We start from the raw sequence: 15451 nt of genomic DNA, 5'->3' as shown, positions 1-15451 counted from the left end.
ACTGGTCTGAAGTCATAGCAACCAGGAGGATCCTGGCTCATTGTTTTGGGCAGGAAAGAGGAGGCGGGGCCACAGCCCCAAAAAAAGAGAAAAGGAGGCTGAAGTGAATATTTGGAGGAGGAGCCTGAGTGACAGGTCGTAGGGAGCTCCCTGGTTGGAACACACATCCTGATGGTGGAGGTTCAGAGGAAACAAACAAACCACTCACACCAGTTTAACTTCTTAATCCTTTTAACCGCTTCAAGCAAACAACCAATAGAGAAGCGAGAGACTTACAGGGTGTAAAACTGTAAACTCTTATTTTGAAGCCGGCCCATTCTTCTCAGCGTTATCTGCGATCTCTGTTTTGTCCCCGAGACGTCGGAACAATGCCGAGCTCCTTCGCCAAAACAAGGAAAGAAATGTCCCGATAATGACCGAAGGGGAAACTCCCTTTGTTGACTTGCTTGTTTCAGCACATTTCACTGGTGAGAGATAAGCTGCAGCTCGCCGCCTCCTCCAGGAGCCGGAGGAAAGTCTGAAAACTGAACACTGATATGAAACTGCTGCGATAGGAGATGAAAGGTTTCAATTTACTTTAATATCTTTGTAAACTTTTGGTTTTAGACCTTTATCTGTTACGTCATATTTCCAACCGATTAATCGATGAGAAGAAAAACAGATGAATGAGAATAACTCTACTCTTCTAATCTCATCTCATTATTATATACCAACCCATGTCCATCCCTTTACTGGCTATACTCGCCCCCATGCTCGGACTTTACCACTACATATTCTTATATATTTATATATATATGTATATATTTTTGTTGTTTTATATATATATATATTTTATTGTACTTTCCACTCCAGCAGCACAATAACTCTTCCCTACTGGACACTGACACAATCATAGACATATATAAAGACTAGATGTCTCGTCTGCGTTGCCGGCCAACAGAGCCGGACGTCACCACATGGCGGCCATCTTGCTAGGGGGCAGCTCGCTCACCCATAACATTGTGTTGGTAAATAACCATAACTTACTCAATATTCTACCGATTTTGAAACGGTTTGGTTTGTTATAAACGTGAGAGATGTAGTTATGACACTGCATACATTCTTACATTTTTTTTAGAAAATAACATAATTATTCATAAGTATGCAGTGTCATATCTACATACGTCGAACGAGACATCTAGTCTTTATATATGTCTATGGACACAATCAAATCATTCCAGTCCTGTATCTGTAAATATATTCTTCCGTATGTGATTTATGTCAGTGAGGTGTTTAAGTGTTTAAGTGTATAAGCTACTGGATGATCCTCGGGATTAATAAAGTATCCATCTATCTATCTATCTATTTATCTATCTATCCATCTAACTGTTTCTTCTTCATGTGTTCAGAGCCGGTTGTGATCCTGAAGGTAAGACCCTCGGCCCGGGGGAACGGACCCTCGACAGAACTAATTGTGTTTACAGGGTTTCCTCTTGTTCCTCCTGAGTAAACCTGTCAGTCAGGACCGGGGGGGTGGGGGGGCAGTGGGACCCTCTGTGTTGCCATGTGGGAACTTGTGGTGTGTGGGGGGGTCCGGAGCGGAGGGGAGGGGAGGGGCCGGGTCGGGTTAATGATATCAGGCCTCGTGTTGGCTCACGGGCTCCCTTATCTTATCGCTGCGGGTTTGTGGCGTTAACCTTGGGCCCTGGGGGGGGGGGGGGAGGAAAAATCTTTACATGGGTCGGGGATTGTATTAAAATAAGCTACGACAAAGCTCCCCCCCCGCCAACCCCCCCCCCCTCTGCAGACCCCACTGCTACTGCCCTTTATGTGAGTCAACTGATAACAGCTCCCCTTGATCAGGTGGGTTGATTAACGATGGGAAAACAGCACAACACTGACCTTCCTGAAAGCCTGGACACACACACACACACACACACACACACTCACACACACTCACACACACACACTTTCACATATATCACGTGTGCATAACCAGGAAGTAGAAACTAAAAGAAGCGGCCAGCGGTCAACAGGAGGCTCAAGGTTTCAAGAACGATCCAGATCCTCTGAGCACGACCCCGATGACCACAACACACACACACACACACACACACAACCACACACACACGGCCTGAGGTGAGAGATGAGTTTTCAAAACAATGCTCCTTTTTTCCGTGACACCCCCCCCACCACCACACACACACACACAGAAACACAAACACTACAACTCGGATGTTTCCAGCAGAGAAGATTGATTCAAACCTCTTGAGAAAAGGCCGAGCTGCTTTTTTTAACAAATGGAGTTTTAAACATAAATCAAACCGTTCAGAGGAAACAAGTGATGATTCATTTCTTTATGAATTCATCTGCTGGTTCTTCTCTCGATAAACCGGCTCCTTGTGTTGTTGTGTTATTAATTGTCAGTCATGACAGCTTTCACATATCCTGGAACAACTCCAAAGACATTTCAGGGAAGTTGTCATGCTTGTTTGTTTCATGAAGGTGACTCAGAGAGGAGTTCACTTCACTTTGTGATCATTTTAGAGCCTTGATTTAATATTTAGCTTCCTCATATTGAAATAAATATGGTGGAAAAGGACAACACTAGGAAAAAGCAGCTTCCAAATTGACCATAAAGTTGAATGAAAGAGTTAATTTAGGATTTATCTCAGGACTATTGTTTTATAGATTGGTTTGAGCTCAGTGTCCCTAATAAACTGGTAGCTGGAACCAACAGATGTTTAGGAGTTATTATTATAAAAAGTATAATTCGTAGATACACTGGAGTCAGCAGCATCATCGGTCCTGAGCGATCCTCTCACCTGCCTGTCAGTCGGCCTCTGGTCAGGAGGAGGCGACTCGGGGATGTCCTGGTCCACATGCAGCAGGTCCCAGCTGTGCCAGGACGTGAGGCGACCAAAACGAACCATCGTCCACAAAGAAACCAAATCCCCCCCCGGCCCGAGAACAACCTCAGATTTAAAAACAAACTAAAAAAAAAAGGTTGAGTAATCATAAAAACTCAAAGGGTCAAGAGGAATCCATTTCTAGGGAATCAGAGTCCAGAGAGAAGCTGAGCGAGTGAGTGTGAGTCTGGGATCCTGCAGCCGCTCTGTGTGTGTGTGTGTTACTGCAGGTCAACAGTCACACACACCACAATCCTAAAGGTGTGTGTTCAGCCTCCAGTAATCTCCACCTGAAGGCATTAGAGGGAAGTGCTTTGTCTTTCCAGCACACACACACACACTAACAAACACACACACACACACACACACACAAACACACACAAACACACACACAAAGCTTGTAACTCCTCCCGCACCACTTGGGGAATCACATTTAATAAAGTTCGTTAAGTTTTTGATACCAGACACATGAGTCATCTGAATTATTCAAAATGTACACACACACACACACACACACACACACATTTACCTGAGCAGTTAAACTAATAACACATCCACACAGTGACGCAAACAGAAGTAGAGCAGAGAGATTCATTTAATTTTTCAATTCTTTGTCTAAAACCACCTGCAAAATGTTACAAAATTATAATTTCTATTCATATAAAACTAATCCTCAGATTAAAGAAGCTAGAATCTGAGAATATTCAACAATATTAACTTTTTGAATCTGCTTAGTTCGTTAAGTTTTTGATACCAGACACACGAGTCATCTGAATTATTCAAAACTCACGTACACACACACACACACACACACGTTTACCTGAGCAGTTAAACTAATAACACATCAACACAGTGACGCAAAATGAAGAAGAGCAGAGAGATTCATTTTATATATTTTTTTCTAATAATATAAAAACTAATCCTCAGATTAAAGAAGCTAAAATCTTAGAATATTCAACAATTTGTGCATGAAATACATTTAACTTTCTGCTGTCAATGTTCCCATCGATGAATCCACCGACCTTTTCAACTCGACTAAAGTTCAACAACTCTGCTCATAAAGTCTGTTCATGTCTGTGCAGAACATGTGTTGTGTAATTCTACAACTCTTTTCCATTTAATCAGATGTTTCCCGACATGTTTTTCTGTTGTGACCCGCCCCAGACGTCAGGAGGAAGTTGTGCGACCGTGGAAAGTGTAACCTCTCTTCTCACGTCCGTCACCGATACTTCTCACTCCATTAACAAACTATATCCACTGTTGTCGGGACGATTGTGCGATGACGCCCCGTGTGACCACCACTCATTCAGCCTTTGTCATTCAAAGTGGCTGCGTGTTAATCCGACAGTTGTCCCCCATTGTGAGGCTGTAAGATAGCGAGAGAGAGGGGGGGTGGGGGGCGGGGGGGGACGGCTGCTGGACGTGACAGCCGCCCTCAGTTTGATAACGCAGCGGGTAGAGATGCATGTTTGTAAGAGAGAGAGAGGAAACGAGTGACGACAACAGCTACACAAAGCAAACTGAGTGTATTGACTGAGGAGGATTCAGCTGTTGTGTGTTTGTGTTTGTCGCCCGGCTCAGTGTGCAGATGCTCGCCCCCCCCCACCACCCGTCTCTTCAGGTGAAATGTGTCAGCTCTTTCCCGAGCGCTGAGCCCACGTCTGTTATGAATCAACACAATCTACACACAGGATCTCGTCTGTGGCATAACAAACTCCTCCAGCCCCCCCCCCCCCCCGATCCCCAGCCCCCCCCCCCCCCAGGCAGCGCCAGCAGCCCCTGCTTTCTTTTGAACGACAGGTGAAACCGATTCAAATCATCTATAGTCTATTAAATTAATCTATAAACTGTGTTAGAACGGATTCTTTCGTCCGATCAAACTTCATAATCTCAAAATTATGAATTTTACAAACAAAAAACGGAGAAAAGCAACAAGTCCTCAAGTTTGAGAGGCTGGAATTTTATCTAAATTTAATTGAATTTGTTTATTTAAGATCATTTTGAGCTTTTTTGTGCCTGCTATAGATATTTTCCACATTATTATTGTTGATATGAAACTTTAGGTTTAGTAGCAGTATGAAAATAAAGTAAAATAAAGCGCCATCAGCTGAATTAACCCTTTTATCATTTAACTTTTTTGAATCAGGTAGAATCTGATCTATAGCTGCAACTATTTTCATTATCCACTGATCTGATGATTGTTTTCTCCAGTAATCTGATTGATTATTGGACTATGAAGCGTCTGAAAGGACAGGAAGTGGAGTTTCATGATTTCTCTGTTCAGTTTCTGTTTGTTTAAATAAAAGAGACGGATCAGAAACTACTTCTTGGAAAACATGATCAGAGTGGTCAGTAGTTAATTAACTTGTTTGTCTAATCAAGAAAAGTTTCAGTTCTTATCTCATCGTTAAGTTGATGGTGTTTTCCTTGATGTGTTGTGAGGTGAAATGCATTATGGGACGAATCTGACACCTGACATGAACTCACCGGGAAAACCACCCCACTAGAAAACTGTGATTTTTCACCTCTGGATCAAGTTGTGTGTTGTTGAAGTGTTTGTATTCACGGTGTTGTGGTAACTCATGGACGTGTGAGTCATATAAGGAAAGTGCCAACGGAGCAGGAGCAAGGATCAAGGTACTGAACGTCTCTTCACCGAAAGTCACAAGATCCCAGACGGCTGCGTTATCTTTTTACGAGTGTACACGCTGTAAAAGTCGCCCTAGGTTTCTTTTCACAGTAAAAGTGAATGACAAAAATGTCACTGCGTTGTGTGTCTGTCTGTGTGTGTGTGTGTGTGTGTGAAACCCCCGATGTTTGAAGTTTTGCTTTCGCTCCAAACTGACGTCAGGTCGCAACTGGAAAAACAGTCGACTGAAAACATCCTGCGCTGCGGCCCGGGGGATTAAAGCTGTCGACTTGCCGAGCCGGTGAAATCAGTCACAGCACAAACAGGCGGGAAGTCGTGACGGGAAAAAAAAAAAGGTTCAGGTTTGTGTTACAGTTCGGTCGAGTTGTGTAACCGCAGTTCAACACTTGCAGCCCTGCACGGATGTGGAACACCTCTTCATATTTATTCACCGCTATCCTGGTTTAGTCACTGACTCAGACAAACAGCTGATTCTCTCCCAGGGCAGCAGAGAGGATCTGATACAGTCAGGGTGTAAAACGATGGATTATTTGCTGATGGTGCAATAAGGCCGAGGCACAGACGGGCAGCGATGCTTTATGGGAACTCATCAGCCGGGTTGGAATGTGCTTTTCCACCAATCGGAGAGCTCGGCCCCGGCTCCACTGGTCGTAAAAGAATCAATCCGGAGCATCAAAGCTCTCTGCAGCCAATCACGAGGCTGCCATGGACTATAAATTGTAACATGCATGCGATAATAGACTCGCAACGCCCGAATTCAAACAAAAGAGTTCCTCTTGCACAGAAAAAGGGTTCGGCTGTGTTTCCTGCGAAGCCTGGCACAGGCCGCCGCAGCCGAGCCACGAGTCTGCTCGCCGGGAGAATAACCACACGACTCTGAGCAAAGCGCTCGATTCCATAAAAAGCATGCATGTAGTTTAAAAGGCGAGTGCCAGAGCCGCTGCCATGGCAACGCAGAGACGGTTCTCTGTGCCCACAATAGTTTTACTGCTGCAAACAGCTTTTTATATGAGATATGATGTGAAGCTGAGAGCAGACGACTGTAAAAGATTAAAGAAGCAATGAACCTCAGTGAGCTTTGCTTCTTTTCTCATATTCAAACCTGATATTCAAATTATTCACAGGTAAGTTTCACCTGAGATGAAAATACTGATCGAGTAAAGTATTAAAGTAAAACACTGAGGTTCCTGTATGTACTCTACTATACTTTTACTACATTTCAGAGGGAAATATCATATTTAAATGTATCTTACATACTTCAGACACATTTACATAAATTCAGCATCACACAACTCAAACAGAACTATGATTAGTTTGACAAAGGATCAGAGAATCATTGCATCCGATCCTCACATTCTTCGTCAACACCTGGTAACTACATTACCCACAGTGCACCTGGGTCTGGAGCGCTCACAGCTTTTCCAACCAACAGCTCCAGACCTTTTTTTTTTAATTTTCCAATTGGTTCAACCCAACTGACTCATGAGAAATTTCAACAGACTTTGAAAGTTACATAGTGAAACTCTTCCTGTTTTTTCCACTGTTACGTATACTACTTCTTCTAATACTACTTCTTCTAATACTACTTCTTATAATACTACTACTAAAAATAAACAGTACAATGATGTAACACCGGGCTTTTTCTTTTGACTTTCTAAGTTTTAAGTATATTTGGTGAGAAGTGGAGCATGAATGTTGTCGGTGTCTTATGTTGCTTAGATTCTTTTCATTTTGGGCTGATTTAACATTTATAACAATTATAATAGTTCTGTACTTTTACTCCGGTGACTTTCTGAATGTTTACTCTTCTGTGGGTATTTTTACAGGATGGTGTTGGTGCATGTTTTTACTCAAATAGAAGGATCTGAAAACCTCTGCTGCTGATGAGTAACGTGTTTTTGTCCCCATGTTTACAGCTGCAGTACAAACTGTGTCCTGCCAGATCTCAGCCTCGTCACAAACAGCCCATCGTCGCCCCCTTGTGGACAATATGAGAGTTTACTCTGCACGTTCCCAGTTAAATAAACTGTGGAGGCTCCACCTGCAGAGCAGAGACGCTTCAGAGCTTTGGAAAAATCACTTAATGGCACAAAGAAAATTAAACACAACACAGAAGGTTGTGAGATAATACAACTCAGAGTGTTTAACTTCAGTGGCTTCCAGCGAGTCCTCGCCCGTCTTCCTGCACACAGCAGCAACACAAACACCAGTGGGTTTGCATGTGTCACCTTTTAATCGGTCTAATTACTTCCCGAGTGTTTAACGACTTCTTTAAAACTCATCAGAGAGCAGCTCCCCACATTAAACTGTCCAAACCTGAGTTATTCACTTTGTCCCAAATGGAAAACTCACACTTGAAGTTCAGCAGCGACAAAACAAAAACTAAACTACTTTAACTTCAGCTATTTATTATTTACTGACAGAGCAGAAACACACTAATGCTTTTAACTAGAGGGTTTGATCCCTCCTGTACATGTACACACTCGTGCAGTTCAGTGACAACGTTGTGAGGATTCAAGCAACCGTGACACATCTGGCTTCAACACGCACCAGTGACAATCCAACACGTACGGTCCTGTGGTGAACTGGTCACAGTGGGAAGGATGATGCTAAGCAACAACAACAAGCAGCAATTTACGTTTTAGTTAAACAACACTGTTTATAATGTATTATATTGCAGTTTTTAACAAAGGAAATACGCTATGTATTTTTGTAACATGTATAGACAGATAGATATATAATATATTAAGGAATAGAGATTCTTTCTTGGCCTGTGTCTCATCCTGTCGTCACAAAGTTCCTAGGAAATCTGTTCACTAGTTTTTGCTCAATCCTCCTGACACACACACACAAATCTGACACATTAATCCCTTCAATGCGTCAGATTCTTTTCATCAAGATCCCTGATTTATTTACTGAGAAATCAGTGAAAATGACAAACACCTTATGAGGCAATGCTTACAAAAAAGTGACGCATCCTTTCACCAAGTTTCATGAAAATCTGTTCAGTTGTTTTTGCAAAATCCTGCTGAGAAACAAATGATCCAACTAGGAAACAGACAAGAGTGGAAACCAAACGTTATCTGGTTCCAACAGTGAACACAACAATACACATTGTTACTATATACTGCTTTTATATGGGTATAATTACTATCATATATAAATATATATATTATGTTATATTATATACTATATATACTGTACTATTTTTATATACTGTCTAACAATAACATTACCATCATATCATCAGTACTATTACCATCATCTTGCCACTGCACCTTATCTACCTATTTATCTTGTGTTTCTGTTTTTTATTCTTTTTACCTCAATATTTTTTATTTTATCCTATTGTCTTGTATTTTATTGTATTCAAATATACCGGCTGCTATGACGACTTAATTTCCCTTCGGGGATGAATAAAGTAATCTATCTATCTATCTATCTATCTATCTATCTATCTATCTATCTATCTATCTATCTATCTATCTATCTATCTATCTATCTATCTATCTATCTATCTATCTATCTATCTATCTATCTATCTATCTATCTATCTATCTATCTATCTATCTATCTATCTATCTATCTATCTATCTATCTATCTATCTATCTATCTATCTATCTATCTATCTATCTATCTATCTATCTATCTATCTATCTATCTATCTATCTCCTGGTTTTACTAGTTGTGTTAATACGCCGCCACATGAACCTGATGACTGTCGGCCCTATTTCCAGCCCGGTGCACCAGGATCCTGCAGACCTCCGTCGGCCACTCAGCACCGGGGACAAAACAGCCACTTCCTGTAGCGGCAGGAAGTGGCTGCAGTGGCACACGGTGTTCCTGAGTGAGCTCATCTCGTCACATGAGCGGCCGGCATGTACGTACACAAGCGAGCGAGCGTGCACACAAAAGAGACACGACGCAGCTGCCGGAGAGGAAATCCAGAAAAAGACATTCTCAGGTTTGCCCTGTGTCGAGCAGATAATGAGGTCATGGTGGGATTACCCTGAGACACCGCACTAGACCCGGGCATCATGGGAATCGCAGGAAGAGGAGGAGGTGAAGTTATGGAAAATAGTGAGGGAGGGTGTGGCCAAACAGAAGGAGTCACAGGGTGTGTCTGTCTGAGGTTTACAGGAGGGCTGGTGTGTTTCACTTTGATGAGTCTCAGACCTCTTTCTTTCTTTCTTTCTTTTTCTTTTTTTTACGTCACGTGAAATACGACCGTGCCACGAGGCCGCTCGGCCACATGTTCACTCACCAGCAGGTCGATGGTCTCCTTGCGTCCCAGGGACCCGTGCTCCACCCGCTCGCTGCCCGGGGTGAGGATGTAGGGGCTCTGACCCCCCGAGGGCTTCATGTTGGGCAGGCTGAGGGACCTCATGTCCTTCACACCCTGCTCCACCTTCAGCTCATCGCCGGGCCGCGCTGAACGGAGGAAAAGAAAAGAGGAGAGGAGAGGGGGAATCATTTGTTTTTATGCAGAGAAAGACGACATTTCCAGAAAACTTTGTTTGGCTGCTTCATCCAACAGACATGAAACAACAGGACTATCAATGTGTCAACAGTTTCCTGCTGCGACAAAAAGAGTCAGAGTGAAACAAAAAGTTAAAGTTATAGGCCCAAAACCCCCCCCCCCCCCAGTGAGAAACCAGAGACACCTTCATGGGATCAGTTTCAGTCTACATCATCTGTTTCTACACACTCATACCAAACCTAATCAGTTCATCTTTTAAGTCCAAGTTGTAACTAGCCTGAATTTGAAGAAATCCTCTAAAAGGCAGATTGAGTGTTCAAGAGGCAATTGTGACCTTGACCTTTGACGAACCGAATCTGATCAGTTCATCCTTGTGTTTATGTGAACATGTCTGAGAAGTTTGAAAGGATTCTCTCGAGTTCTTCTCAAGATAACGTGTTCACAAGGCATCGACCTGTATTCACCGAAATCTAAATCAGCTCCTCCGTGTGTCCAAGTACCACAGAGGGGATTTGTCACAGTGACGTTGATCTTTGACCTTTCACCACCAGATTCTGATCAGTTCATCTGTGTGTTTATGTGAACATGTCTGAGAAGTTTGAAAGGATTCTCTCGAGTTCTTCTCACGATAACGTGTTCACAAGGTATCGATCTTTAATCACCGAAATCTAAATCAGCTCCTCCGTGAGTCCAAGTACCACAGAGGGGATTTGTCACAGTGACGTTGATCTTTGACCTTTCACCACCAGATTCTGATCAGTTCATCTGTTCGTCCAAGTGAACTCTCGTACCAAACAGGAACAAATTCCTTCTTTACGTCCCTAAGATATCGTGTTCACAGACGGACAGAGAAGCGGCCGAGCGGCTCCTGTGATCATCTGATCCGTTGTTAATTATAGAACATTTAATATGTGTCAAAGCTCCGGAGCAGAACAACAGAGACGTCACGTGACCGAACAGCTGGGAACCGTTCGCCCTCGGTGATTCAGAGTGTGTGTGTAAAACCAGACTGTGGTGAGGAGGTGTGAGTCGGAAGGGGGGGGGGGGGGGGGGGGGGGTTAGTCACGGCTCTGGATCTCGCTCTTTACAGACGTGCTCAAACGGGAGGCGCCGCTCGAACAGTTATCGGCTGCGTGGTCGGGATTCGTGGAGGATTTGAAGAAGTCGATCATTCACACAGTGCACTCGTCTTTCCTCTCAAATACAACTCGAGACATTCAGTTGTTTTCTGTTGTCGATGTGACAGAGGAAGGCAGATTAATATTTATTTAATATGCAGTCAGGGTCCCAGACTTTGTGATCTGGTGCAGTCGCATTTCACACGATTGATTTTCAGACGCTGCAGCTAAACCTCAAGGCCGAGTAGTTTCAGAAATGTATCGCACGTCTGTGAAAGTGAGAATTTTATTGTGCGAGGAGTAGGGTTGCAAAATTCCGGGAATATTCAAACTTGGAAACTTTCCATGGGAATTAACGGGAATATACGGGAATAAACTGGAAATGTTGTGGTTATATATACTAACTGTATTTACCTTGTCATATACAGACATAAATATAAACATTTTGTTGTGTCATAGGCTGATTTGAGCCCTGAGGAAACTTTGGGCACTTGACTTTATGCTTCTGCATCGTTGTGTCATTCTTAACATAGGTCTTTGCACAGTATTTGCAAATGTACACAGCCTTTCCTTCTACATTGGATGAGGTGAAATGTCTCCACACATGAGAGAGTGCACGTGGCATTGTTCTGTAGAATAAGATGAGAAAAAAGTTTGTAAAAAAAACACTAATGCAATGCCCGAGCTTAACTTCCCATGGAAAGTTTCCGGAAAGTTTCTGGAAATTTAGCGGAAACTTTCCACCCCTTTGCAACCCTTGCGAGGAGGCAACGTGCAAGGAAAGAAACTCCTTTAGCATTTATTAAAATTAATATATAACAGGCTCACTTCATGTGTATCGACTACATCGGTCTTATTTCACTGGAGTGTCTAATCTTTTGAGCAACGAGCTGCTGTGAAGTAATTTTGTAATAATTAATCTTCTACGTCTTCAGGTGCCTCCTCAAGTGTTTTCTGGATCAGACAGTTCATCTCTTTGGATCTGGCGACGCCCCTTCCTCCTCCTCCTCCTCCTGCTCCTCCTCCTCCTCCTTCTCGGTGTGAGTCCAATAATAAAACTCTCTGATGTTCAACTTCACACACATTTCTTTCCCAGCCGCATCACTCGGGCCTGCCGTGATAAATCAGGTCTGTGGATCTCCGGTCCAGGTCTTAAAAAGGACCTCCAACCATTATCTATAACGTGAATCCATCTGAAGGTCACTGGAGCCAATTGGACAGATCACCAGCGAATCACAAGGCTTGACAATATAAGCCGTTTACACCTATGGTCAATGTGGTGTCTCCAATTAACCTAAACCCCAATCTACATGTCACTAACACAGGGAGAAACATGCGAGTTCTACAGAGAAAGAACCAGGAGCTCTGGGTGAAGAGTTCTCACCTTTGACCTTGAGGTAGTGTCCTCCGAAGCGGTACGCCTCAAAGTTGAGTGACAGCGGCGTGTTGGACTGATCCAGGAAGAGGTCGACCCGGGACAGCTCGATGCCGTTCCTCTCAAACACCGGCCCCAGAACCTCTCTGGTGACACAAAGGGAGGAGATGATATCAAATCAGAAGAAGAGGTTGGTTATGGTTCAAGTTAAATCCTGGAACTGTTTCCAGACATGGACGAGAAACTTTGTGAAGAAGCTGCAGGAGATTGTTCGGATCAGATTTGTTCATGACAACGGGAAAACATTCAGATCACAGACGTCAGACCTGATTAGGGTTGAAAAGGGGCGGAAAGTTTCCGGTAAATTTCCAGAAACTTTCCGGAAACTTTCCATGGGAAGTTAAGCCCGGGAATTTTGGGAATTTTGAAAGAAAAAAAACTACACAAATTAGATGCTGAGCAATAAAAACATCATTCAAAACTCTATTTTAAAGATGTATGGAACGTTGAGTTTCAAGCCTCCACTGGTCATTCTTCCATCACATGCACAGATAACTCCCAGCATGCTTCACTCTACAGCAGGGCTACTGAGGCCTGCTGTAGAGTGAAGGACTAGTCAGGTAAGTTTCCATGATATTACTGGGGAAATATATTAGCATGCTGATTGAGGATTGTTCATCTGTTCATCTAGACTATTTCCTATTTCCATTCATTTATCCATCAATTGTAAAATATGTTTACAGACTATTCCAATAGTTTGGCTAACTATTTATATCTCTGGCATTGCATTAGTGTTTTTTTACAATCTTTTTTCTCATCTTATTCTACAGAACAATGCCACGTGCACTCTCTCATGTGTGGAGACATTTCACCCCATCCAATGTAGAAGGAAAGGCTGTGTACATTAGCAAATACTGTGCAAAGACCTATGTTAAGAATGACACAACGATGCAGAAGCATATAGTCAAGTGCCCAAAGTTTCCTCAGGGCTCAAATCAGCCTATGACAAAACAAAATGTTTATATTTATGTCTGTATATGACAAGGTAAATACAGTTAGTATAAATTACCCACAACATTTCCAGTTTATTCCTGTTAATTCCCGTTAATTCCCATGGAAAGTTTCCAACTTTGAATATTCCAGGAATTTTGCAACCCTAGACCTGATCGCCCAAAACTCTCAAATCTCGTCTTTCGAAGTTGGCGTCTTCGTGGCCAAACTCTTCTTCATCCTGAGATATTTGTATTATTTTTCTATTTTCTTTCTTTCTTTTTGTCATATTATTATTATTATTCGGGGTAGCTGGCATAAAAGTTCCACTTCCTCTGAAATATGTCTGGAGTCCAGTTCACATCACTGACATGTTCTCACCTCAGCGTTTTCTTTTTCATCGCAGGTACGATTTCTGTGGTTATGTCCACGTTGAGATCGAACTTGAGGCTGAAGCACTCCTTACTGGGGTCCTGCAGAGGAAGTAGACATACTGTTAGTTTAGCTGCAGCTCTGTCGCCCCCCCCTGGTCTCGTGCTCCTGGTGGGGGGGGCTCCTCCTGACCGCCCGGGACAAAGAGCAGCCGGGGAGATAGCGCTGTTACGTCAGCGCTGCAGAGGACAATGGGAGCTGCTGTCATATTGCACAACCCCTCTGATTGTATCATTGAATCTGTGAAAAAAAACTTGCTTCTGCAAAGACATGAGTCACCCCCCCCCACCCCCACCCCCTTTCCTTAGAAATCTAGTAAAAGTCTTCCAAGGAACACGAGTAAGAGTCTGGCTTGGGATGAGGGATTTATTTGTGTAATTGCTTACGTCTGTGTGGCGTCTCCGCGGCTTCTTCTTCACCAGCTTCAGCCCCCCCGTTTTACGCTCCCTGCAAAACAGTGACACACACACACACACACACATTATCACACAGATCCACTGACAGTAGGGGTGGGAATTAGCAAAAATGTGACGATTCAATAGTATTGCGATTCTGCGATACTGCAAGTATTGCGATTCGATTCTGCGATATATTGCGATTCATGTCCCCCATATTATTCAAAGGCATTACAAAAAATGAGGAAACTAAGACTGCTCAACTCACTTCAAATGTCACATTTAATTCTGTGAACAACATTGTCTTCTACACATTAACTGAAGTGCAAAAACTTTGTCCTTGAACATTCAGGACACAGGACCTTTGTAATTATCTTCTGAATAGGAGACCTGTCACATGAACACTGAGCTCAATCATATAGATAAGAGGAACCTAGAGCTTCAATCAAATTGAGAAAAATAAACAAATGTGTTCTACTAGAGTCCAGTCCAGTTGGCTGCAAGGTCGTGACCCAAAATGTTAAATTCATTTGGGAATATTGGCATTTTTGTTCAGAAAAAGGAGTTGGTGAACATGCTCAGATGTTAAAGTTCCTCTGGAACGTTACTATATCTCCTGCAGTGGAGAACATCCTTTCCTCAGACACACTAGGTATCTTTTAAACTCTGAAGCTCTCCTCGTCATGCTTTGCCAGCCAGGGCCTGTTACATATATAATTGTAAATAAATATAAAAAAAAAAAAAAAAAAAAAATTTAAATATTGCAATACTTTGTGCTACAGTATCGATATAATCGCAGCGCAAAATATCGCGATACTAAACAGAATTGATTTCCCCCCCACCACTAACTGACAGGGCGTCAGAAGTCAAACAGTGTGAGGGGTTACTGACCCGCGGTCGTTGGTCCCCTCCTCCTCTTCCTCCAGGTCGGAGGGGGGGCTGGTGCGTGGGGGGCAGGAGCGCGTGGACACGTTCCGAGCCAGGATGGAGGCTAAAGGTCAAAGGTCAAGAAAACACAACAGTCAGTCGTTCTGTCGGAAACAAGACCTGCAGCGACGCTATATTTAATATTCATCTCTGAGATTTCTGCCTCAATACAACAGAGTCAACAGGTTGTTTGTT

General features: G+C 43.0%; 1 protein-coding gene across 7 annotated transcripts in view; it reads right to left on the bottom strand.

Moving 5' to 3' along the window:
- Positions 1-15451, bottom strand: part of plekhg5b (pleckstrin homology domain containing, family G (with RhoGef domain) member 5b) — a 46693-nt gene that overhangs the window by 16825 nt on the left and 14417 nt on the right. For 3 of the 7 annotated variants that reach the window (XM_061074065.1, XM_061074066.1, XM_061074067.1), the window contains exons 3-7: positions 15221-15320; positions 14321-14381; positions 13884-13975; positions 12522-12658; positions 9804-9970 (exon numbers count right to left, since the gene is read on the bottom strand). In XM_061074065.1, the coding sequence (XP_060930048.1) occupies positions 9804-9970; positions 12522-12658; positions 13884-13975; positions 14321-14381; positions 15221-15320 (557 nt within the window). Of the gene's footprint in view, positions 346-2804; positions 2920-9803; positions 9971-12521; positions 12659-13883; positions 13976-14320; positions 14382-15220; positions 15321-15451 lie in introns of those variants that run through there. The other 4 variants (XM_061074069.1, XM_061074070.1, XM_061074068.1 and 1 more) reach the window with 3 other exon arrangements.

The sequence above is a fragment of the Limanda limanda genome, chromosome 7 (assembly GCF_963576545.1).
Source record: "Limanda limanda chromosome 7, fLimLim1.1, whole genome shotgun sequence".
In the NCBI taxonomy this organism is placed as follows: Eukaryota; Metazoa; Chordata; class Actinopteri; order Pleuronectiformes; family Pleuronectidae; genus Limanda; species Limanda limanda.
This window is presented reverse-complemented; position numbering and strand designations above follow the sequence as displayed.